Source organism: Marmota flaviventris, chromosome 7 (genome assembly GCF_047511675.1).
Source record: "Marmota flaviventris isolate mMarFla1 chromosome 7, mMarFla1.hap1, whole genome shotgun sequence".
Classification (NCBI taxonomy): Eukaryota; Metazoa; Chordata; class Mammalia; order Rodentia; family Sciuridae; genus Marmota; species Marmota flaviventris.
Window position 1 is genome coordinate 144,864,815 of NC_092504.1, and position 26,292 is coordinate 144,891,106.

The following is a 26,292-nucleotide window of genomic DNA, read 5'->3' on the forward strand; positions in this document are numbered from 1 at the left end:
TCTGCCTGCGAGTTGGGAAGTGCCCAGACTGACCGACTGATTAAAGTCATTCTCCTGTCCTCTGCCCTGGTCTTGCAGAGGGCTGAGCTGAGTGGCATGTAGCTCAGCAGGAAGGACAGCAAGCCCAGCTCCTGAGCCAGGCTAGTGCTGAAGGCCAGGAGGCAGCTGTGAAGCTCCTGCAGACTCCTGCGTCCGGGTGTGGGTAGGGGCAGTGTGAGCATGGCTGTGTGTCCAGTCCTGCCTGGATGGGGGTCCTGAGTCGGGGAAGGCCCCAGGAGTGCACTCCCACCTAAGTCGCCCCACAGAGTTTTCCCAGGAGGGACACTGGGCAGCAGCAGGAAATGCCCCCTGCCTCTGCCGCGCAAGCCTTACCTTAGGACAGACCTCCACTGCTCAGGTCCTCCTGGAGGCCGTTCAGACCTCCCGTGAGCAGTAGAACCCCCAAGGCTGATGCTTGGAGGAGAGGGAGGCGCTTCCCCTAGGGGCAGAGCTTGCTGGAGGCTGATAAAGTGGCAGCAGTGTCCAGGAGGAAGAAGGCACTGCGGGGCCCATCCCTGTAGTCAGGCCCCCAGAGAAGACGGCTGGGCATCCCTCCCCAGGGCCTGCGTGGATGACCCAGCCTCTAGAAGGGACTGGAGACACCCAGTGGTGAGTTACATGCTGCAAACCACGAGCTGCCTGTGGGCAGCTCTGCTCTGCCGTGGGAGGACACCCAGACCCAGGGCTTCCCGGGGCCACGTGGAGAACTGCTCCTGTTAGTGAGGGCAGCTGGCTGGCCTCATGGCCATCTCCTGGGGAGCTTGGCCAGGGACCCCAGCCTCCTTGCCTCCTAGCTGAGCTCCATCAGGAGCTGATGCTGCCCACCTCTCACCATATTGGGAAGTTCACGGTCCACTCGGCGCTGAGGGTCTCCCAGAGAGGCATGAGCATCCTGAAGTGGTCCATCTCTGCTGCGCTCCGCCCCTCTGTCTACAGTGCTGGGGTGGGAACAGCCTCATGCACCTGGGCAAGCTCCGACCGAGAAGGCACCCAGCCCTGCTAGGATCGCTTAAGCCATTTAAATCTTTATAACTTCTTGAAGTTTCTTTTCAAATGCTGGCCCTTTAAAAATATTTTTTTATCAGAATGCTGAAAATAGCCATTTTACTTAGATTTACCAAAAAAATAAATTAAATTAAAAGGCCTTAAAATCTTGCAGCAGGTCAGGGACTGACCAGGGAGCCCACATTCCAGCAGATGGTTTTCATGTCGCGTAGAAAGAGCCAAAGTTTAAAGAGTTCACTTGAATCAGGGCTTCAGTTTGACTGAGGTCAGCTGAGCCAGCCCAGCGGGCAAACGCCAAAAGGACCTGGGGGCTGGTTTGGCTATGGGTGCCCAGCAGTCAGGGCTCTGCAGGGGCCAGGTCCAGAACTGCTGCAGGATGCTGGTCAGCAAGGACTCAGTCAAGAGTAGCATCCAAGTGTGTGGGGACCAACCTCCCCATCTGGCACACGGCACTGAGGACCTTTGCAGGTGAGTTTGTAAAGGAGCTTTCAGTGTGACAGTGACGAGGACTCTGTGCTCCGTCCAGCTGCAGGGGGCTCCTGCACCTCCCCACCTGAATGTCCAGCCAGATCTCTCATTAGCCTCCACCCCCAAAGCAGTCCACCACTCTGGCTGTCTGCAGCCTGAGCCTGCTGGGCTGCTCAGCGGGACCCACCTCCCCCAGGCTGCCTCTGGTGACCCCCACTGGCCCCATGCCGCCTGCCTGGAAAGGCTCCTGTCTCCCCTGCAGGACACTGCAGTGTCCTTGCCTGTGGCCCTGTCTGCATAAAGGCTCCTCACACTGCAGGATGCAGCACTCCTCAGCTGCCCAGTCCAGAGGTGGGGGTGCAGCAGGAGCCTCAGAAATGGGCCACAGCTGGGCGTAAACGCTGGAGTAAACAGTGACTCAAGTGGTTCTGTGAGGAAAGAGGAGACCCCTTGTCTTCATTTTCAAGTTGTGTTTATTGCTGACTTTGATTTTCAGTGTGCTTCTTTTAGATACAGCATTTTGGGGTGAACACTCTTACTAGCAGAACAACACATCTTTAATTTTTAATAGAAAAGTGTGAATAGTGTCATTACTTCTACTTTGAATAGAAATCTAGTGTGGAAATCTACTTTTTCTTAAAAAAGCAACGTCCCTACCATTCTGCTCATCATAACTAAGCCCACGTGATGCGCGTCTGTCTGAAGCTCAGGCTGTGAGCACCTGTCAGTCCTGACATGGCGACTCTTCCCTCTCATGGGTTGTGGCCGAGCACGAGACCCATCTGAGGTGGACGGCAGGAGGCCAGCCATGCAGGTACCAACTCTGAGTTGTCGGCAGATCTAAACCATCGTGCCAGATGCTGCACACACACGGGGACTCACGCTCAGACACAGGGTCGAGCCAGTGCTGGACGAGTGGCCCTGGGATGACGTCGCGATGTCCCAAGAAGGTATGCAGGTGCACAGAACACGCCTCTCCCCCGTGATGGCTGCTTGCAGGGAGCCCACCGCGGTCTGTGTCCAGTTTTGTGAGAAACAATGACCTAATCTGTGCCGGGAGAATCGGACCTCGGTGGGGCAGGCGTAGCTTCAGTCCTGCTTCTCAGTCCCGGGAGCTTCTGTGAGACGGAGACAGTGGTCCCGCAGAGTGGCCTCTCGAAGCTCCGACTGTTGACAGACCACGGGACGCCAGAGAGACCTGCGTGACCCCTGCCTCTGTCTGCCAGGTGACGTGCACCTCGGCAGGTCTGTGTGGGGCCTGTGCCTCCCTCACCCTGCAGCGAGTCTAGCAGTGAGCATCATGTGTGCACCTAGTGGACATAACATGAGCACTTCTGGAAGAAGCGGACAAACAGAACCTGACCTAGCAAGTGAGGTAAGTCCCTCACCTCCTAAGACTGTCTATGCCAGGAGATTCATCCACCATAACAAATTTCAAACCAAGTGAGCATCACGTGTTCTAGAGAACTCGCCAACATACTAACACATACACCAGACATTGCTTTTTAGGATTCTGTAAAAACTCTTTGGAGCCAATAATTATGTCTTATACTTTGAGAGAATCAGCTCTTTATCCATTTAAGATAATTTAACAATACAACTTTGGAAAGTTTGCATCGTTTTTGTTCTGCCTAACTGGACAGAGCAGCCTCTGGCTACTCTCACCCATGATGGAGCCTGCTGATTCCTCAACTTCTCTTCCTGCTTCCAGGTGGGGATCATTTGTGCCCTGGCACTTTTAGTCAGCTCCTGTCTGTGGAACATACTTTCACGTGACAAGAAGCCAGCAGGCAGAGGGCTCGGGCATTGAAAGTACCACAAGCAAGCTCGCCACAGGTGTGAACCCTCAAAGTTCCAGACTTTCAGTGACTGGACACTTGCTAAGGCCATAGAGGGCTGGACCTCACCGTGGGGGACACCTGGTGCTCATGGCCATGAGGAGAAGCACGGGGTCCACACCCTGTGTGCTAACGAGGCTCTGGCCGCAGCTCTCTCACTGCCTCTGAACGTCCAGTGGCCATTTCCCAGAGAAGCACCGCTCTGTGCCTTCCATAGCCCATTCTCTGTCACCCAGTAGCTGTCCCCTCTGCTGCACGTCAGCACGTTCCTCTGCACATCCTGGTGCCCACTCACGGTTTCCTTCTGCACATTAGCCCTCCTTCCACCTCACACGTGACACAAACCCACCGCTGGAGATTCCTGCTGGGACCCGGAGGACCCCTCAGTGACCTCGATTGCCTTCCTGCCCATCCTGCTCCTGAACCCAGCCATGCATCACAGGTGCTCTGCTGGGGGAGACTCTCTGGCATCAGAGCCAGTGGGGACCTCAGAGCAGACCATAGCCCTCCCATCTGACCCTTGAGGACAACTGAACCAGGGGTCCATTCCTGTGTCCGGTTTCCAGGTTCAAACAGGTGAGGACCAGTCTACCTCCAAGTCCTTCTGTTTTCCACCCGTTACACCCTTCACTTCAAAAGCTCACCTGAAACGTGCAAAGTCTTGTTCTTATGTGCCTCTGCGAACTCTTATGTGTCAGTCTTCTATAAAGTGTGAATTTTGTTAGACTTAAAAATGTTTCAGAGAAAGACTAGGGACATATCGAGGATACCAAGGAGATCCTCTAGTATGCAATCCTTGCTCATTTGCATCTTTTTGTAAGATCCCCCCAAGTGCCTCTTCTACTGCAGCTAGTGATTAGCACACGTGTTGCCAGTTTCTTCCTGGACTAAGGCACTTGGAGGACAGCCCTTATTGCCCCTTCTCTGGGCAGGTGGTGTGCAGAGACTGCCCCTTGTCAACAGAATTAAGATTTTGAGTGACATGTGAGTCCCAGAACATCAGTGCAAAATCTACTTTTTCTTCCACGACATGCTCCATGTGCCGGCAGTGAAGTGAGACACACTGTGAGTACGCAGTCAGGCACCAGCTCAGGAAAGGCCACAGGATCCAATGGGGTTGGGAGAGAGCCCACCCTGCAGGACAGCAGAGGCGCCCACGTGCCTGCCACAGGGTGATGGCTGCCGCTGTGGGTCCTCTACTTCCACTGCCGTCTCCATGCCCGCGGCTGCGGGTTGTAGTTGCAGCCGGCTGCTGGTAGGCAGTAGTCAGACCTGGTCTCCAGGGACTGTATCTCGAAGTCATCCCTGGATGCCTGCCCACGACATGCATATGGCGACTGAGGGCCATACCAGGAGCTGGTGGACATGCTGCTACTGGCGAGGGCGGCAACCGGGTGCTCCTGTCTCCCAGACGCAACCATGTGAGCTGGCTGGGTGTGCGGCAGCCTCTCTCTCCAGCCCTCTGGGGACCCAGGAAGCACCTTCCTCCTGGCTGCTGAGACCACGTGGGCCACCACGGACTCCTGGATGTTCCTGGGCCCGAAGGCATCATCGACTAGCCCCAGAGGAGACTGGGCCGCGGCTTCCCAAGGTGTTGGTCTCCTGCCTGCTCTCTGCAGCCCGTTGGGTGGCTTGCAAGGGTAACTGAAGGCAGACTGCTGTGGCCAAGGAGGTGCTGTGGACAGGGCAGGTGGGGCCGGTCTTCCCGGGAGAGAAAGGGCGCGCCCACTGGCCTAGGAGCAAGGACAGCATTAATTACAGTGTTAATAGCCTCGTGTGTTTCAGTTTCCACCGACCACGGTTCCAGAGCACCCAGCACCACCACCAAGCCCTGCCAGCCAGCCGGCCCTATAGGCAGTGTCCATCCTGGGTCAGGCAGTCTCAGCTGCCTGCCCTTTGAACTCTGTGTGCCACGTGGCCTGCACGTGCTCTTGTGGCCCGGGGCCTGCCCTCCCTCTCTGATCCCACAGTTGGGTCTTTCCCGGGCCCAGCCCTGTGGCAGGGCCCCCTCGGCCCCCTCCACGTGTCCATGTCCACATTCCATGCCTGTTCTCCTGGTACAAAATAAACAAACATGTTGGAAACCCTGCAAGTGGGCCGTAAGCCACCAGGCCTTTCACTCTTTTTCCTGGTAACTTTGAACCTGTTGCCCCACGGTGGTCGCTGAGCAGGGAAAATATAAGCAAGAGCTCCCCTGCAGAGTGGGCGTGCTGGTGCCCCAGGGCCGGCCCTCCCACCCCCATGCTGTCCTGGGGGAGGGTCACCTGGTCCTCATTTCCCTGCAGAGAGCTGCTCTGCTGGCTCCTCTGACCCTCCCTTCCTTCCGGGCACCCCAACCCTACATCCTAGAGAGTGAGTCCTGGCCCCAGTCCCTGCTCGCTGATGTCCTGCCAGTGCTCAAGGGGAGTGCACTCAGCCCCGGGTGCCTGCCTCTCCTGCTGCGTTCCTAGGGCCCTGCCTGCTGGCTGCCACAGGACTGTCTCACAGCTTGGCCACAGGAGACTCCCTGCAGCAAGCCCACGTCCCCTGCACCAAAGGCCCTGCTGGCAGTGGGTTCAGCTTTCAGAAACCTTGGGTCAAAGTGACACGTGTTCTCTCTCTAGAGTCCTTAAAACCTTCCTTAGTGGTCGAGTCCTATCAGAAACTTGTTTCCTTTGACCTTCGTGTCTTAATCCAGAACTTGTCCCAAATCCTCTTCACAGGTGGTCGGGTGACTTTTAAGGGCTTGGTCTATATTCCTTATTCTTTATTGTTGGCATCATAGACTTATTTAATAGAAACTCTGTGGATGCCAAACTCTTCAGAGACTCTTCCAGAGCTCAGGGTCGGCGGGCAGGTCCCCACCCTGTAGAAGACACCATAGGGCCGCTGGGCTCCCTGTGACAAGTCCGGAAGGCCGCTCAGGAAAGACTGTTTTCCATCTTGACCCCCAAACAGGGACTTTTCTAAACTGAGAGACAAAGCTCCGGGGCCACAAGGACGAGTGTCGCTGCCACCCACAGCTGTGCGGGAAGAGGGGGTGACATCGTCTGTCCCTGGGGTCTGATGCTGGGGTCTCTGGCCAGAGGCCACCTGCCAGGGCCTGCAGGTCAGGTCTCAAGGACAGTAGGTGGTTAGGGCATCAATAGACACAAGGACCCCAGGCTGCAGAAAGCAGCAGAGGCTCTGAATAGACACGGGTGACGGTCGACCCTGGCTGAGCGTCGTCCACCCGGGGCACTGAGCAGTGTATCTGTGTGCAGCAGCAACCCAGACACGTGGTGGACAGCGGGGCCTATTCTTTCTCCCCCCTGCTCGGAGGAAACCAGAAGTGCATCGCTGGCAAGTGAGTCCCAGGGGCAGGGCAGACTCTTCGGCTAAGGTGTGCACACCCACCAGGGCAAAGCCGGCGCAGGACCGGGGAGCATCGAGGCGAGAGAGTGCGAGAGCAATGGGGCTTCTGCAGAGACCTTTAGAAAGCACCGAGACCTACAGCACGGACCTCAGGTGGGGACATGCAAAGCAGCAGCTCGACCAGGAGGACAGGGGAGCTGCTGGCTCCCTGGGCAGAAGGAGCTGCTCCCACAGTTCCTCAGACACGCTGGCACACCCGGGACTAGCGATCGGGGGCCAGGCTGCTAACTCCTTAGGCTGGAGACGAGCTGGGGATCAATAAGCATTTTTTTTTTTAGTATAGACTGGTTTCTGTTTGTGCCTCTCGTCTCACCTGCACCAGGCCCCTCATTTCAACCTGTTTCCCCAGAGCCATTTTTGCATCTTGTTCCTTGAGGCCAAGGCCTTCTCTCCCCGGGCCGGGCTGCTCTCTGCTGGGCTGGCCAACCCGAGCCCTGTGCTAGACCCGATCAGCCATGGCGAGGGACCTGGGGACCTCGGGCGCGCCTTCTGTTCTGGTTTGGACGTCTGAGGGTGATGGCGGAGTCCCAGCACCTCACTCATTGACACTGCCCCGTGGGCCCCTGTTGTCACAGAATTCAAGCGCTCCCTGTGACCAGGTCCAACTGGCTTTCCCAGGGCAGGTCCTCAGGGGCCTCTCCCCTCTGGTCTCCTGCACCTCTTACACAGCGAGAGCTTTTCCACTGCACGGAACGAAGCCTGGGCCAGTCCTGTGACATTCTGCTCACATGTAGGAACAGCGCCACAGCTACCTGAGGTCACCCAAAGGGGCCTCGCTCTGAGGGAGGTTTCCGTCCAGCTCCCTGCCCTCCCGCTGTGGTCCCAGGGAGTATGGCAGCAGACTTCCAGCTTTTTTGCCAAAATGGTTCGTCGGCCTCCTTGCCCCCCGGATTTCCTGAGAGGTCTCAGACCCAGTCCTCTCTGACCTCCCACCCGTCCTCCGGCAGGCACCCAGGCAAGTTCTCCCTCCACGTGGCTTGAGGTGAAGGGCTGGGGGCTGGACTGCACCCACACATGCTCCCTGGCACCTCGCTTTCCTCCTTGGGATGCCGGCCCTCCTTGCCATGCCTGTGCCCTTGGCTACCTGGACCTGGCCAGGGGCTCCAGAGTCTTGGAGGGCGTCTGCCTCCTCCTTCTTTGTATCGTCTGCACCTCAACCTGGAGTTTCACTGCAGGTACAGGAAACTCCAACCCCGGGTTTCCTGAGTGGAACGTCTACTTCAGTGCCCTGTTATATCTGCATACATATCCTTTTCAGAAGATAAAAAACTCTGCTTTTTTAGAAAATGAAATGTAGGCTAAAAGTGGAATGGAATGTGTTTCCATGAATAAATTCCAAGGAATGTGTCTCATCACGCCCCTCTTCCCGCAGAACACAGCCCCACGCCCCACTAGCCCTGCCCCAGAGGACAGGCCTGCCTGTTCCCAGGTCGTGGGCTGCCCTCAGGACTGCACCTGTGTCCCTGGGCACGTCCCCTCCCACCCCTGCAGCGCTCTCCCCTGGCTGCCAGCTCCCTGCCACTGGAGGTGTCTGGAGGAGGCTCTTGGCTGCCACCTTTCACTCTTCGACCTGGGAGAGAAGACTGAGTCCCCGTCTCCTCCAGCCGACCAGGAAGGCCAGCGCAGATCGGGGTCCTGATCTCTGGGAGAGGATGTTGGAACACAAGTGTCAACTCCAGAACCAACCCGTGACGTGAGGCAAGGTGTCACCCACACTGTGGCCGAGTCTCGCGGCAGATGACGCAGCTAATGCTGCACAGAGCTTGCCCAGGTTCTCTGAGCATCAGCCCAGGATGGCGCCTGCTGGTCTCTCGCTGGTCTATGGTGACGCATAGTAACACAAGATTCCACGGACACACGGACTCCTGATGCTTCCGACTCTCCCCAGGGGCCCACACGCACATGTCTTCCAGCCTGAGCCTTAATTGGAGTGGGTGGACAGGAGGCCTGCTGCACAGCGGGTCATGAGCGGAAGCCGAGGGTGTGGGCTGAGGGGCCCGCCATCTGACCCTGCACCGTGTCTGCAGCGAGAGCCCAAGTTGCCGGGTCGACCACTGGTGAGAGAGGATCAGGATCTGCGCAGACTAGACAGAACGAGGTCATTTACGTGTGGTTAAGTTTGAGTTGATTAATGCTGACTTCCTGGCACTTGTTACAGCAAGTAAGCGGCCAGTGCATGGGAACACAGAGAGTCACATTTAGTCGCTCAGGGCGAACGTGGGGTCCGTGCGCAGCAGAGGGGCCCCTGGGGCTGAGGGCCCCTTTCAGCTGATGCCATCCTCCCTTGCAGCCCAAGGCGGCCTCATCCACACCCTCCAGTGCGCCTTAGCTACGTGCCTCCTGAGGCCACCTGAGAGCCATCTGACCTCAGGGAACACCTGACCTCCAAGGGCAGCCTCCTGAGGTTTTCCTTAGGACCAAGAGTGAATTCTAGAGCCGTATAAATAGCCCTAAAACACAAAGAAACCTAATAGGACTTATGTTTTGAGGTTCAAACAGTTTGTATCATAACCTGAAAGGTAAAGCACTCTCTTGGCCGAAGTCCTGCTTACACAAGAGAAAAGGTCTCCAGGTCTCCCGCGGCACGCGGTCCAGCTGCCGTGGCTCCCCCCTCTCTGAGGTGCGCCTGGCCATCATAGAACTGGTCCTGGACGTGGCTTCAGCATGAGTAGGTTTCCCGAGGCTTGGAGAAGCAGGAGCAGGCCTGTGCTCTGCCTCAGGAGGCACTGGCTAGGATTTCTGAAGAGCAGGGGGGAGCACCAGTGGACACAGCGCTCAGGAAGCAGCAGACCTCCATGTCCACCGGAGGCCACACTCCGGGAGCCAACACTAACTCCTGTCTCCTCATGCCCACACCCGACCTGCCCACATGGCCCCACTCATGAGTCCACCAGGTCCCCAGTGTCTGACCAGCTCTTGACCTGCAGGGCACTACCCTGGAGAAGCCCCCAGATGGTGCGGCCTGATTGCCACTTCAGTCCCACTTGGTCTCTCTAGTCCTGCCTGGTTCCCTGGTTCACTCTCAACATGCCACCCCAAACTGTCCTTTAAAACCTGCCAGACTCTGTCACTCAGCTCTCTGATCAAAACCCTCACTGGCTTCTCATTTCAAAGACGAGAAAACCACGGTCCTTCCACTAACCTGTACAAGACCTTGAACATGCTGCAGCCCCACCTCGCTGCTCACTGCTGTCCCTGGCTGTCCCTGATACACTGGCACACTCAGGCCTCAGGACTGTCTATTCCTTGTGGGGAACACAAGGCCCCAGAGGCCAGCGTGATTCCTGCCCCGTTTCCCTGGGCCCCTACTCAGACGCCAGGCTGCCCTGTCTGTCCTGCACCGCCACAAGCAGAAGAGGCAGTGTCCTCACTGAAACCTCCGGTCAGCTGGCAAGACGTGCACTGGGTGCAGAAGCAGCCTCCCTCCCTCTGTGCCTGCCCACATGCACCCCAAGTCCCATTCAGCAAGACACACAGGTCAGTCAGTTTTTCTAAACAGAAGATTTTAACATGCAAATAAATGATTCAATAAATGGAAGTTTAAGAGTTTCAACTTGGTTCTATTCCACAAGTGAAGTCTCAGAGAACTCTGCAAGAATCCAAAAGAAAGTCTGAAAGACAACGATCATGAGATTTAAAACCTAGACCTGAGAAGAGGAAGCCAGTGGAGGCTGACAGCGCTAGGCTGGAGCAAGAGAGGGCCCACATGGCTTGGGGTCGTGGCTGACGGCAGGTGCTGGAGGGGACCTCACTGCTCCTTGGGCACTCAAGCTCCTCAGGTGGCTGTGGCCACAGGCTCCTGGCAGCAGAGGCCGTCCAGGGCCTGGGGGAAATTTCTACCTGGAGATGTGGAGCCCCGTTACAAAGAGGCCTCTGAGTGCAGGACCAACATTCCCCTTGAGTAAGGCCAGGTGGGACCAAGGGTCAGGTAGGAGCCCCTCCCTCACCTCCCTGGAACCCACCCTCCTAGTAGATCCCATTAGCTTCCACCAAGGGGAGTTCTGGAAACTCCACGTGGCTCTCTTACCTAGATAGTGGAGGACAGAGCCCATTTCTCCAGGCACAAGTACAGGTTATTCTGCCTGCCAAAAGCAGGGCAGAGAATCAGGACTAACAAGCCCTGTTTGGGAGTAGAGAAGTGGCCAAGTGACCACTTGTTTTAAATAGTTGCAGGAATGCAAGTCAGACCCTGTCTCAGCCTAGCTCTGCCCTGATTGGTCACCTGGCCACAGTGGACTTGCAGCTCTATTTCACATTGGAAGGAGAACCCTCAAGAGATGGGCTGGGGTTAACGGCCTGCAGCGTGTGCTACCAGGCGGTGACCCTGGACGTCCCGACTGGGCGCGTGTCTCTGCTTCTGCTTACGCATTGGGTTCAGCCTCTCCCAGCCTCACTGCCCGTGGCTGTGAAACGGGAGTGATATTGGCTCCAGCTCAAGGTTTGGGGTGGAGGAGAGGCTGTGCTTACAGATCACGCCACACAGCACAAACGCAGGGTTGGCTGCCGGGCAAAGGCACCGCGGGGCCCAGAGGTGTCAGAGGCCTGGCAGAACCTTTTGTTCAAGAGGCAGCTGCGAAGGCGGGGTGGTGCTGCCACGATAAAAATAGGACAGAGCGTGGCCTTTGAAGTGGCATCAGCCCTGCAGGCTGGGCAGCACCCTCCAGGGCTGGGGCTGACCTGCTTCTTGATGATTTTAGCCTTTTGTCCTAAAAGGACTGGACTGGCCACACCCGGTCTGAGGTCAGGAAGGTCTGTGCTGGGAGCCTTCTGAGGAGCACCCCCTTTCCCTCACAGTGAACTGCTCCGTTCCAGGGCAGCTCCGAGCACTCTCTGCCTGTCACCTCCGCTGTCATCTCCACTGTCACCTAGCTCAGCCTCTCCGCAACCCCAGCCTCCTCTTGCCAATGAGGAAAGAATGCTGGGCAGTCAGGTGACAGACAGACAGGGCCCACAGCCAGCATGACCCGTCTGCCTGGGGAAGTGGGCGGACTGAAGCCAGAGGTCGCACAATCCAACTGAATCTGCTGGTGGAGAAACTACTGGAGCAGCCATTTTTATCTCATTTATTCCAAAAGAGAAGCATGTCACTCTACAAATTATAACCTGTAAAAATACTTCCATTGACTCAGACTGTGTTCTGTTTAAATAGCTGAAGCTGCTATTTATTTATTTTGGGGGAGAAGGCCTCACTTAAGCCTATTTTTATGGAAGTCTGCTTATTGGTTTGAACACGAAAATAAAATTTTAAAATACATTTCAAAATACAATTTTGAAATGCAATTTTGTGTTTCAAAATTGAAATAAAGCACAATTTTGAAATCTAAATTTATTTATTTAAATACATTTTAATTTAAATAAGTTAAAATTTAAATTTTAAATTGAAATTTCAATTTCATCTTTACTGTTAAGTCTCAGAAGATTTAAAGATGATTGGTATGGCCCACCACAGAGAAGATGGGGAGTGGGTGCCAAAGATTGAGGTTTCACCCTTCCCACGGTGAAGACTGACTTCCACATTCAGCTAAGGGTGCTGGGCTGCCGCCTGCTGCAGCTGTGCCTGGGGGAGGCTTTGGAGAGGGACTCCCCGAGACTGGCGGGCCTGGGTACTCAGGAACGGAGACCTTGGAGGCTGCAGCAGGACATGCCTGTTCCTCACGGGGGCACTCAAGACCCGCTCAGAACACATTGACCACACGACCACAGCTGCAGCGTCCACTGATCTGAACGCCCCCCTTTCCCAGACAAAGCCCACAGCCCATGCTCTCTCCTCCCTCGCAGCTGAACGTGCTTCACCACCCTGGAAGGGCCGTGAGGATGAGGGAGACCCTGGCTTGTGGATCAGGCACCTGTGTTTGCAAGCGAGCTGATGGCCCCACGCAAACCCTGGCACAGCAGAGGAAGCTCCAGGTCAGAGCGCCAGCAGCAGCAGTCTAAGAAACGCACGCATCCACCCAACACCCAGGTCCGTTCGACGCCCAGAGCAGCCGCAGTGCTCAGGGTGAGACCGCCGTGGGAACCGGTCATGTGTGCTGTGGTCTCCAGGTGGGGCCTGCAGCCCAGGGAGCCCCACGCCCTCCATCTTTGTCCTTGGTTCCTGCCTGTGGCCTTCCCAGGTTAAACACATCCTTCCATTCACAGGCTGGGCCCTGGGGAAACCTGAGATCCGCTGCCACGTGATGTGTGTGTGGCCTTCGTTCAAAACACGGCCCTAGAGCGAAGGTTCAAGTTGGTGTGATAATCCAACTCCTTCAAGCGAGGCTTCAGCCACGGGCTACTCAGCAGAGGGGAGGGCGGCCGCGATGAGCGCCTGGCCCACTCGCCACGTCCCTGCTGTGGTGGCAAGTGTCGTTTAGTGGTACCTTTCTTGTTTGCAGGAATCTGATAGTAATAATATGATTTTGTGTACATCATTTGGTTTCAGAGTTGCAAAGTGCCACAAAACATGGGATTTCCAACAGAGCTGTTATGACCCTGGGCAGCTGCATTGGATCAAAGGTCATATACAATGACAATCATGAGCTTGTGCTTTTCAAATACAAATGGGAAATTTAGAAATATCTTTCATCAGAAGCGTCCAAGGTCCATCTCTTCAAAATCAGAAGTTTTTCCTTTACTTGGAAACACTAACCTCAGCTGTACTTACAGCCTGTTATTAATGCACAAGGGGATGAAGAATCCTTGTCTGCTTGTTTAATTTTAAAAATTAGAGAACAAATATTTGATTTTGGCCTGGCACTAGCTGTCACTACAGCTGTTGTCCGTTGGCACAGCTTCCCGGGAGTCTCACAGAACTGCCAGGTGTGATTACCAGCCAGGTAATCACTCTGTGGCCACACACCCACCACACAGCTCCATGCGCCCCTAAGTCCGCCTCCGGCGACAGGATGTCGGGTGTTGCTGACTACTCCAAGTGCTAATCAGGTTAGTTACCTTCAGTCCCAACATTCAAATGTGTCAACCAATTTATAGAAACCTTGTGAATTAGCTGCAAATACCACACCCACATCAACCCTCTGGACCTCCTGACCTGCAGTTTTAGCCTCAAGTGAAAACTTGCGGAGGCCACAAAACACCAGGGCCTTAGAAATGCAGAGAACAAAGATCCTCCTGGGGACCCCCCCCAGAGTCACTCACGCCCCTCCCAGGCTGGCTTGAGCCTCCGAAGAATCAACAGACGCTCCAACAGTGGGTACAGCTCCCCCATTCATGGCCGCTTCCCCAGTTTTGTCCTTAATTTGTTTGTTTTTTGACAAGTAAAATAATTCACAAAATTTATTGTAAATAAGCCTAAGGTATCGGAGCATTTGGGTCCTCATCCTTAACCGTGCCTCTTTCATAATTGTTCAGGAAAACGCAGGTAAGTCCTTTAAAGACATCAGTAGACCAGTGATCAGTAACCAGGGCTCCCCTCACTCTCTCTCCTGTAGACCCCAGCCCTCTCTTGTCTTTTCTCTGCCACTGCTAAGAGGTCAAACGGGCCTCATATTGATGGATTTATGGACACAGCACCATCTTCTTTGCTTTGGGTGCAGGTTTGAAAACAAGGTGCTGGTCAGAGCTGCCAAAGGAGGCTCCTGTCCCTGCGGGGCCCACCCTGCCCTCCTAGGAGCTGGGTATTTCCCTGTGTTGTTCAAAGTGTGGGAACTTTCTTTTACTTGTGGTCATTTCATAGTTAGACTTGCTTTTTTGTTTTTAAAAGTTAATCAGCATTCAAAGTGCTTCAAAATTTCCCTTTAGCCTAGATCCCATGATAAGGATGTTTTATTACTGCCAAGTTAGTTAAGAGTAAGAACATTTCTGATGAGTGATAACAGGCTCTAGGTCCCCAGAGCCGGGAGGCGTAGGAGGGCTTTTCCCAGAGAGAAGCAAAAAAACATGGAACTTGGGACAGTCCTGCATCCAGGTGATAAGAGGGTGCCGCACTCTTCCCAGAGGTAGTCACGCTCGTCTGATCAGAGGTCCAGGGTCAGCTAAAATCACATCCCCAGGCCATGTTCAAACACAGCGAGTTTGGAATGCCACCAGGAAGCACCTGCAGCTCGAGAACTGGCTGTGGCCTCCTGGGCGGCGTTGGCCGCTGAACCACCAGGCCAGCCCTCCCTGCAGCACCCACATAGGACCCAGACAGGGGCACAGGCACTAACAGGCCTGGTGTCCCTGCCCACCAGCAGGAAAATGGCAGGCTTTAAAGGGCAAAGCGGACCAAGAGACCCGAGCGGGCAGCAGGCCACCCGGTGTGTGTCACAGATCCAGCTAGCGCTTCTGAGGCCTGCAGGGACCCAACCATCCTGCTGGGAATGAAAACTGGTGGAAACACTGAAGGTGGCAGCTGGCCCGCCAGGAGCATGCCGCAGGAAAGGGAGCCCTCCGCCACGGAAGCGCGAAGCCCGCAGTTCCTACACCCCGGCCTGACTCTGCTCGGCGCCCTCACCCACCAAGAGCTGGGATGGGTCAGTGGGTGTTTCATAACAGGTTTCAACAGATGCCAACTCCCACGGGGCTGGCATGAAGAATTGCCATGCGCACCATCTGGCGCACGGGAGCACAGAGCACAGGGTCGTGCCACCTTCAACAGATCCCAGGGTGGTCAAAAACAGCCAGAAGCCAGACCCCAGCCCTAAACCTCACTCGGAAGCCTTAAATCAGCGCTGCAGTCACTTTGAGGATGGCCTCAGGAGTCCAAGACGTCCTCAGAGAAGAAAGCAAGCCCTGCGCAGAGAGGACCGTTGGTTGTTGTTTTTTAATGTAACTAAAGGTCACAAAAGAAAAACTAAACTGTATCAATCTAATTGTATTTGAAACAAAGTTACTTTGGATTCAGACAAAGCTTCCAGAACTCAGCTGTTTGATTTTTCTTCTCAAGATCAGCCCTGACCTCTGCTTCTGACTCAGAAGCATTCTAGAAGATTCTAGAAGTATCAGAAAAGCCACAAAAGTCCCCTGGGCCTGAAAAGCAGCTGGAATGTCAGGTTCCTCACCACATCGGTCACTGGGCTTCTGAGAACTGTCCTCGCCTTTTGCCCTGGGGCGGGGCTGGGGGGTGCTCTGGGCCGACCGAGGTTTCGCCCTTTCCATTTTTGGAGACGGGCTGTATTCCGCAGGCAAGGGGATCAGTTACTCTGCGCAGGCCAGGTTGCTGACCCTTTGTCCTAGGGCGGAGCTGGAGGCAGGGATGGGGCAGCTGGGTGTGCCAACTGCTGCGGATCCCAGGGCGCAGGGAAGCCGGGTGGGGCTTCCAGCTGCCTCACTCCCGAGAGCAGAGCCCTGATGCTGGCATAAGCGCCCACAGGCACTGCTTCCGCTGCCCCTTAGTTGTGGCAGGTCCCTTCACCTGGAGATCATGCTAACAGAGACCACAAAAGAACTAATTTAGTCACCATTTTCCTCCTCGGAAGCTTTGGGAACAGCAGCTCTTTGGTGGGGGCACTGCAGGGTGACATCCACACCTCAGGGGCTGAGGACTTGCCCTGCAGCACCTTTCACTCAGAGCTGAATCACCGGGTGGTTTGTTTCACTCTCCCAATTAGCAGGAGGCAGGCCTGCCCAGGGCACAGGAGCGGCTGGAAGAAGGACTGGCGGGGAGAAGGGCCATTGGGGTGCAGAGGTGGCTGGGTTCAGGGGTATCTGGGGCACAGGCTTTGCTGGGGTACAAGTATGGTTTGGTGCAGGGGTGTCTGGGGTGCAGGGGTGTCTGGGGTGCAGGCCTGGCTGGGTACAGGGGTGGCTGGCTGCAGGGGTGGCTGGCTGCAGGTGTGGCTGGCAGGTGTGGTTGGGGTGCAGGGGTGTCTGGGGTCCAGGCCTGGCTGGGTGCAGGGGTGGCTGGGGGGCAGGTGTGGCTGGCAGGTGTGGCTGGCATGCAGGCCTGGCTGGGGGGCAGGCCTGGCTGGGTGCAGGGGTGTCTGGGATGCAGGCCTGGCTGGGGGGCAGGCGTGGCTGGGTGCAGGTGTGGCTGGGTGCAGGGGTGTCTGGGATGCAGGCCTGGCTGGAGGCAGTTGTGGCTGGGGGACAAATGGCTGGGTGCAGGGGTTGCTGGAGTGTAGGTCTGGCTGGGGTGCAGGCTCTGATGGGGCCTGGTGTGGCCACAGCCTGCTCCTAACCATTGGGAATGCCTCTGTGCTGGGAAGGTGCGAGTTTCTCTCACCCAGTCGTGAGCAGCTCAGGGAAGAAGTGGTTATCTTTCAATTCCCCCAAATCAAATCATAGCTGTTTTTAAATTTATAAATGTGGAAACATCTTTTCTCAATATTGTTATCAGACTTCGAGGATTTTGTCTTTCCCTACTCTGCCTGGTGCGAATTAGCCGGGCCCTGAGGATATGCTAGCTGGCCCTGGTGCTGGCTGCTGGCGGCGGTGGGTGTCGAAGTGAATATCCACTCAGGAAAACCAGAAAATGCGGAGCTTCTCCTCCTGGACTGTGAGGTCAGCAGAGAGGCCCTTGGAAACGAAAACTGCAGCTCTCCCCCACGATGCGCCCTGTTCATGTGTGTCTGTCCCTGGGAACTGCGGAACTCTGAGCTTTTTCAATGACATATCACTTTTGTTTAGAAGGTGACATAATTGTCAACTCTGAGACTTGCTTGCTGTTTGCCTCTGGTGAGCAACTGCCTCCATTGTGACCCACGTCCACTGCATCACGAGAGGTGGGGTACCTTGTGGTCAGGGTGCTGTGGCTGGACCACTGAGTGGTGAGCCTCAGCCTCCTTGCTCAGAATGGCCCCTGGTTCTCCTCCACTTGCGCTTTCCCATCTGAAAGTCCTCCTGCCACTGGTGCTCTAACGCGGCCAAGGCTCGCAGAGGGCTCAGAGGCCCCTGTCTCCCACCGGGTGGCTCTGCTCCTCGTGAAGGCAGCCATGCTCTGTGAGCACATCTCAACTAACCTGCGGCCTCCCGGCTCCTAGAGCCAGTGCTGGCAGGACCTACACTCGGGATCTAGGTCACCGGTGCCTGTGGAGGTGTTTTCAAAGTAGCAATGAGACCCAGCTCGAGAAAACCCCTGGGAGAACATGGGTGTCAGTGCACCCTGGCTGGAGTCTCTAGAGTGTGAGGAACCCCAGGGGCTCTGCTGCCTGGCACGCCCAGGGCGGTTCCCAGGTCCCAGGGGCTACTGTGGGCAGTGTGTGCCTCGAAATGCTGGACACTGGAGGTCCCCTGTCTGGGATGATCCCTATGGAAATGCATTCTTCTGTCTGGGATGATCCCTGTGGAAATGGCTCAGGTCAGGGTGGTTTTGGAGCAGACTAGGCTCAGTGCTGACTCACCACTGCTAAGGAAGCCCCCTGTTCATCCCAAAATTAGAAAATGGGAGAATCCGGGGGTTCACACAGACTCACTTGTACTTCACCTCTGGCTTTGCGACTAATCCTTTCCCAAAGTGACTGGACAAGGCCACACCTTGGGCCTGTGCAGACAGGCTCCACAGGTGAGTGGGCTCGGGCAGCGGGTCCCAGTTCTGCAGGACTCACGGGCAGGGAGGCCACACACCCACCCCGAGCACACTGCTGCAGCTTGGTGACTGCTGAATGAGCCATCTGGCCCCGAGCTGCAGAGGACATGGGGGACACCTCGCTGCAGGAGAAGCTGAGCAGGGGCTCCGTCATACCCTCCACTCCTGGGCAGGGCACTCAGCCCTGGTGTGGTGGAGTCCCATCTGCCTCCCTGAGGCGGGGCTGAGGACGGCCTGTCCCGTAAGACCCCTGGTCAAGAGAGTCCTTCCTGAAAGGCACTCAGCCCTGAGGCTGGCTGGGCTGGGGTCTCCGTCACTGCAGCCTATGGGCAGTGATCGGCCCACTTCCTGGCATCAGGCGGGCACTCGAGCTGCCCTCCCTCTTCCCACCTTTGCCTGGGGCCCAGGTCATCTGAAGGCACCAGGCTCCCGTCACTGCGCACCCTGACTTGCACCGTGACCTGGAAACAGTGACTCCCCAGCTAAATACACCCGAGACCCCTGAAGGAAGTGCCAGACCAGCGCCCCTGCACAGCTTCGTCCTCGTGTGGCCCTTCCTCCCAGCCCAGGGCCAGCTTCAGGGCAGGAAGGTTTTCCATGAACCGCCTCGCAGCAGAGTGGGAAAGCAGGCTCTCCCAGGCAGCCCTGACCCAGCCATCACTCTGCACAGCACCCAGGGGAGGAATGGGCTGAGAGGGCCCTGCCAGCCGCCCTGAATGTGCACCCCCATGCGTGGGCACACACTGCAGACAACACCTCAAGACAAGGAACCCACACAAGCACGAGGAGCTTTCAACAAAATGAAAATCTGAAAAATGGGATGTATCCATACGGAAAAGATGGCTTGAGCCACAGGCTGTGGAAGGGCAGCTTCCGGCCTTGCCCTGGACGGGCACCCTCCTGGTGGGGGAGCCGTCCATAAAGCCAGGAGCCTGAGAAATGCCTGACAGGACTGGGCTTATTTGTTGATGTGCTGGGTGGGACCCAGAGTCTCACATGGATGAGCAAGTGTTTGGCCAACAAGCTGCATCTTAGGCCAGATGTGGGGACTCCTAATTAAATTCTTCTTCCTTCAATTGCCTCTGAGTCGTTCCAAGATTTCCAAATGCTACTTCAGTGTACAAATACACACACCACAGAAACACAAGTTCTTAAAATTTAAGAAACTGACCACCAGATACCATTGGGAGACGATGGTTCTAATTCGAGGCTCCTGGGGCTGGTGCTTAGGGGTGACTGCCTGGCCCTCTGCCTGCTCTGTGGGCCCCGTGGGGTCTACCAGCTGCTGCACCCCAGGCCAGCCGGGAGTCGGGAGGAGATTCCCTGCTCTGCATTTTCCCAGAACACTTGTCGACTCCACTGGCAGCTCTGAAGTGTTGCTGGAGTCTGTGTCCCCCAGAGTCCAGTGACATGGGGACAGGACCCCAGTGAGGTCACTATTTCTGGGAAAGCAGTGTTGGTTCTTGGCATTTACATGCTTTTCTCATGAACTTTCAAACACATCCTAGCGCAAGCCCACCGCCTGGCTCTGGGAGGGCAGGGGGAGGGTAGGGGCAGGGCGCCGCACCTCCCTCAGAGGGATTGGAGCAGTAGCCTCTCGGTCCACACTTCCCTGATGCCCCACCGCAGACCCTTCTGACGGGCTGGTGGTGACTGGGTGCCGATTCAGAAACTCGCCCTTGGAAGGGGAGCTCGCAGGTTCTCTGGGGGTACAACTGAGAAGCTGCAGGCAGCAGGGCCTTTGCGATCAGCCCCCAGGGCAGACGCTCTCGTCTTCTGCCTTTGAGAGCTACGTGGGCAGCGCCTGTGACGTGCCCACCGGCGGTGGAGGACCCTCAGCCATGGCAAGCAGGAAAGGCCTCCCACATACGTTCATCCACCCGCTTAAGTGTGGGACACTGTTAGTGACACTGCAGATGTGGGTCTTGCTCTAGAGCATCGGACTGCCGGGGAGGTGGTCGGCGTGGACCAGGACAGCTCAGCTGGGATCAAATGGGCCGCTCCCAGTGAGGATTAAGTGGAGAGTTGGTGCAAAATGGGAGTTGGTCACGGGATCGTTAAGCATCTTACTAGATCTCTGATGCGCGTGGCTTTCCAGGCTCTGGAATGGCCACAGTGCTCTAGGTGCGGGCTTCACGCTGTCAGTGGCTGGTCCAAGGGCAGAGATGCTGCTTCCAGCGCACAGTGGGTCCACTATGGAGATGTGAGAAACAGAACTGAATGTTCTGAGGCCAAGTGGCAACCTGGCTCAGACTCCCAGCCTCGCCCTGCAACCAGCCGTATGCACTTCACAGGACGGGCAGCAGCTCTGTCCACGCAGCCTCCTGCCCCTTCTGCACAACCCGCCCGCCTGGAGGACAGGCCGCAGGTCCTGCTAGGGAAGCCCGCAGGAAGAGCCTTTGCCCAAAGCCCTGCAGTAAGTCGCCCGCTATCGGCATCGTACATCCCAGTGCCCTGTCACCTGCACAGAGGGTTCTTTGAGGTGGCACTGCAGCTCCTAATGTGATGCAGTACCCTCTTAGGAGTGCGGCTACTGCGCTGACAACCAGGCCTGGGCACTCTGCCTGACCACCAAGCTAACCAAGAGCCAGGATGATGCCTCCCAGACCTCAGCCCCCACCAACCAATCAACCAACCTCCACACCACAGAGAGCGACTGCAGGCTGCAGAGTGGCCCCCAAGGGCAGCTCGGCTGGAGTCCAGCCCTCCAGCCCTCTAGGACCTGGCCACACAGGCCCAGTGGGAGAAGAGGGAAAGGAAATCTCTCTCCCTCCCTCCCTCCTGTGTCCTCCAGAGAAGTCAAACTCTGCTGCGTGCATCATCCCGCAGAATTTCCACCTTTCTCCTATAAAGTCTGATCCAAGATAAGCCCCCCACTACCAGGATGGAAACTGGATGCTTCAGCTGTGAGCCGGCAAACTCCTGGGTGCTTTCTGGGAAGCCTGTCCCCAGAGGACAAGAACACACAGGCATGTGAGCTGCCCTTAGTCATCAACTGCAAACAGTAGCTCTGCAGACGGCCACCTGTCCAACAGGAAACGGGCCCCAAACACGTCTCATTCCTGTGCACCACAGCTCTAGACAACTGGGAAGATGATCATCTGGGACACTTCTGACCGATCTCAAATTGACGGTCAGTGTGGTCCACATATTTCCTCTAACTTTTGCCATGCTTCAGAGGCTAGGTAAGCACTCAGTTTGGGCTGGGGTTGTGGTTCAGCGGTAGAGCCCTTGCCTAGCATATGGGTTTGATCCTCAGCACCACATTAAATTTTTTTTTTTAAAAAAAGGTACTGTGTTCAACTACAACTAAAAAGTGAATATTTTGTTTTAAAAAAGAGTGATCTAGGTAAGTATGCAGTTAGAAAGATCTAGGTAAGCACTCAGTTACAAGAGTGATCTAGGTAAGCACTCAGATAGGAGAATAAGTCCCTTTCCTGCTACACCTTACGAAGGCTCTTTGGGTTGTTCTATTAGAAAACAATGCAAAATACACAGCACCCAACAGGGACACATAACAGAAAGGGCTGTGTTATGTAAGGGGTAGATTGCTTTCCCCTCTATCCTACATTCATCTTCCTGATTGATTTCATGAAAAGGCAAATCCTAGGCCCACTTCCTGTGGTTGTATTGCCACCAAACACAATGGCAGGTTTTACAGAGAAAAAAACAAAACGGAAGAATCAGTCCCGTCGTTGGCATTGGCTTAATTCTCCTCTTAATGTACGTTGTAGAAACAGCTGAGGCTTGCAGTCTTACAATCTGTGAAGAAATGGATGCTCACTCAAAGGAAGCTCAGACACTACGAAAGAAATATCTGAGAAGTGACGTCAGAATAACTCAACAAGGCAGATTTCTAAAAGTATGTACAATGAGCAGATAAAGAGGACAGTGATATTTTAATAGGACAATGAAAAACAGTGAGGAACAGTGACCACAGGAAAGGACAGGAGGAGAGAGCTTTCAGAGGGTGGGTGGTGCTGCGTGCCCTCCAGCCACGAAGGTCTCTACGAGAGGTCTCTGAGCGTCCCCCCACACAGAGTGACGTTCTCCTGGGGCCTTTCTACACACCTACCATCTGCATACCTGCGTGTAGCTGTCTGCACACCTCTTTTGAATACTTTCCGTGGATGGTCACACTCAGGTCTGGAAAGCTCTGGGGTCTACTCTCAGTGCCATTGTGAACCTGGTGGCCAGGGGACCAGGCATGGTGTGGCCATCCACACTTATGAGGCAACCTTGCTTGCACAACCCTGGTCCATCGCAGAGGGGGAAAGTGGAGGTGCCAGGACAGCTGTGAGCAGCAGCAAAGCCCTCCCCAGGGCACAGAGGTCTGCGTGGCCACGCTGGTGCTCACCCTGAGTACCCTGCAGGGGAGCTCCTCCTGCTCAAGCCAGGGACCCTTGGGTCCCCACTGTGTGGCTCTGCAGGCACCTGCCCCTACTCCTCGAGCTACTTCCTGCCCTGCTGTCTGCCACCTGCCTCCGCCCAGGAAAACCACCTGTGCCTTCATGGGCAATTGGAGATGGACATGCCTGGCCCTTAAGCAACTGGGAGGGGAGGAGTCCATCTGGGGATGTCTCCCTCTCTGCCCTCTCCTTGTCACTCTAGGTCAGTCTTCTGAAGTGGCCACTGCATGCACGGACACCCAGCAGGGAACTCTGCACCAAGAGTGCTCAACAGTTCTCAGACCTCCCCTCCCCAACCCCTCAGCCTTGCGTGCCCCAGCACCTCTTCTGAGATGCCAAGTCGGGGCTGAGGGGGCCGCCCGGAGTCCACCCCATCCTCGACAGACTTCACTCCCGGGACCTAGCAGAAGAGGTTGAGCTCAACTTAGAAGGCAAGTCTCAGCTTACACGCGCTTGTGTCCTCCACCTCTGCACCAGCACAAAGGCTGTGTCCTGACCTTGATGAGCTGACCGCTGTCTTTCTTGTAGCTAAAGCATAAATCCTAAGTATCCTGCTTACTTCAAGTACTGGCACATATCTATTTGGGGATTCAGATTTTTAAAGTGTGCAAAGAAGTATATCCTAAATTAATCTGAGTTGGATTTTTGACTCCTTGGACCCAGACTGGGAGGTGACATATCTGAAATTAAGCAAGTGGAGGATCTGCTAGGCATGCTCAAGGCTCAAGTAACACTGCAAACAACTCATTTCAAGCTAGTGGACAGTGGTGGTGGCCACAAGGCTACTCTTCCACGATAGATGGTTTCCACACCTGCACAGCAACTCCGCTTTTCTTGGCAGAGAACTTGGGCCTTGGTGCCACAAGATAAGACGAGGAGGCTGACTCCTGCCTGGGAGGGGCGGGGACGCTCACAGGCACTGGGGACGCGCTGGCTGGCGAGGTGGGCTCTGCAAAGTGACAGGGCTGGGAGCCGTAGGCTGGCAGGGAGCACACGGAGGGCGCCTGCGCGGCCCTGGGTGAGCCCATGGTGACCGACCCGGGAGGTGGAGCTTGGTTCACAGCCGGGGCTGGGCTGGCTTTGATGGGCGGCTTCTGGGGGAGGCCATCCTTGGCACCTGGAGGCTGGAAGGTGAACAAGGATGCGTTGAGCTGATACGGCTGGTGCTTCATGACGTCCAGAGCATTGAGGGGCTTCTTGCCCTTCTTCTTGCCCACTCTGGAAGCCTGTGGGGCCGATGGCTGAGACTTGAGAGCAGCCAGCGGGTAGGAGGGGGAGTGGATGGGATTGTAGGCCACAGGAGGCGGTGCGCGGACATTGGAGGAGTACTTCCAGCTGGCTGGGAGGGACGGCGTGGGGGACTGTGCCCGGGTGGCGTGGGCCTGCACGGTGTCAGAATCCACCACGTACTTCTCCATTCTCGACTGCCTTTTGGCGAAGAGCTGGGCCCCCTTCCCACTCATTCCGGGCAGCTCGGTGGGTGGTCCTGCCGCAGCAGAATGAGCAGCACCTCCCCGGGGCGCGGGTGCTGCTGGCTTCGGGGTGTAGTTCTGACTGGCCACTGCTGCCGGTGGTCCTTTAAAGGGACCGGCCAGGTTCAGCGCACTCGTGGGCCGGGCAGGAGCATAGGAGGGCTGGGCTACCTTGATGGAGGAGACCACAGTGCCCTGTGGTGGGCTGGACGTGGGGAAGGCAGGAGGGAGGGTGGGAGCCACCCCCGGAGCCCACACTGGAGAAACTGGAGTGACGGGCTGGGAGGAAGACTTGACCGCAGGCTTGGGGGCGACAGGAGGGGGGGTCTTCTGTTTGGCAGAGGGGCTCTGCATGAAATTGCAGGCCTCTGCTCCCAGGCTGAGGTAGTCCTCCTCGGGCCCCGAGTCACCGCCAGCTCCGGTGCCCCGTTTGCCCTCGGCATTCTGAAGCAGGGACAAGAGCTCGGGGTTCGGGTTTACTTTGGGCTCCTTGAAGGTGAACATGGGCTTCGTGGCGCTTCTCCTCTTGGCTTCCTGCAGTATCCCTGTTCTCTTTGCCGGCACTGCGATCCTCTCATCCCGGGAAGCTATTCGCTCAGAGGAATCGTAAAAGGCCGGCTGGGTCCACGGGGCAGGCTGAGGCCAGGGAGGGGGCTGTGCCGGGCCAGCCACAGGACTTGACACCCCTCTGGAGAAAGTGTCCGGTGGAGGAGTGACCGCAGAGTAAGGTGGAGGTGCCGGGAAGTCAGAGATGGGACTTGTCATGCTCCGGGTGGGGGAGAAGGGGGCTGCTGGTGGGTTCGCAGACCCGGGGAAGGGCTTGGCGGTTCTGTTCATTGGGATCATCCTCTGGGCCTCTGCTGCCACAGAGCCCCCACTAAGGCCGTTCTGCTGGGGCGCGTGGCCGGGACTCGGGCCCAGCTGGATGTAGCTCCTGCTCACTGAGCTCTGAACCCTCACAGACTGCCCCTCTGTGCTCTGGTAGGAGGCCATGGTTCTTAGGCCGTCTGCAAGGGCAGCCTCGGCTTCTCTCCCTGCCAGCTCACCGGCTCTCTCCTCTTCTTTCTGGGCTGTGATCTGATCCATTCTCTCCCTCCTCTTGGCAAACATAAGGGCTCCCTTGCCCGTGGTGTCTGGCAACATCTCCATTTTATGCCCTCTACCCAGCTTCCTCTCAATGTCCACCAGTCCAGAGTCCCAGTCGAAGCTCACAGCCTGCCCGCTGTGGTCAGGGTCAGACAGCAAGTCCTCGTCCGCCTCCGACTCACTGGTGTGGAGGAACGCAAGCTCGCACGTGTGCTCCCTAAAGCCCTCCTCCTCCTCCTCCTCCTCCTCCTCCTCCTCGCCTGCCTCCCTCTCGAGCTCCCCAGTACCGTAGCTGACCAAGGTGTACTTTCTGGCCCTGCGCCGGCGCTTCTTAAACATCAGCACCCCTTTGGAGCTGGGGTTGGGGGCGTCCGTGAGCAGCAGAGCGATACTCTTGCATTTGGACTTGGCTTCTTTCACCTGTTTTTCTGACAGGCTCTCACTCCTCCTGAGCCCTAGGAAAAAGAAGAAGGATCAGAGGATCATTCTGAGCCCAGGAGCTCAAGGAACACACCACAGCAACCCAAAAACTACGCCCCTGGGGCGAAGGCACAAGACCTTCCTCCAAGGGGAGCTGTACTTTGAAAGACTCCAACTCATTCTTCTCTCTTTTTTGGTGCCTCATGCACACTGGGCACACACAGGCTGAGCACCCTGAGCTACACCCCACCCCTTGTTTCTTTTAAAATGGATATCTATGTAATGGCACAGAATGTATACAACTCTAGAGTGCCTGCTCCATTTGTTCATGGGAATGCATTTCATATGTGCTGAGTAGAACATGTTTCATACATTTGTGCTCTCCACCCATCCTTACACTTTAGCAATAGAACACTGGCTAGAAATTGTTAGCAACTGGGATGCAATTAGAATTTAAAAGAACATAATTCAGAATATAATATTTTCTGAAAAACAAAATATACTTTGTACTTCCATATTTAAAAGATAAAATGTAAATTTAAACTGTTTTTAAGTATCTTAAAAAGGAGAGGATGTGTCCCAAAAACATTTAAAACCTGTCCTAAGTGTTTTAATATAATGAATTTAGATATTTAGGTTTTCATTTTCTTTTCTTTTTTTTTTTTTACTTTGACAACCACCCCTCTTTTCAGTGACAGCTACTGAACTAATATAAATTC

General features: G+C 55.8%; 1 protein-coding gene across 1 annotated transcript in view; it reads right to left on the minus strand.

Moving 5' to 3' along the window:
• Window positions 1-1,962: 1,962 nt before the first annotated feature.
• Synpo2 (synaptopodin 2) overlaps window positions 1,963-26,292 on the minus strand; it is a 123,905-nt gene continuing 99,575 nt past the window's right edge. The window contains exons 4-5 of the mRNA XM_027952335.2: window positions 23,408-25,608; window positions 1,963-5,083 (exon numbers count right to left, since the gene is read on the minus strand). Of these exons, the coding sequence (XP_027808136.2) occupies window positions 4,547-5,083; window positions 23,408-25,608 (2,738 nt within the window). The 3' untranslated portion in view covers window positions 1,963-4,546. The remainder of the gene's footprint in view (window positions 5,084-23,407; window positions 25,609-26,292) is intronic.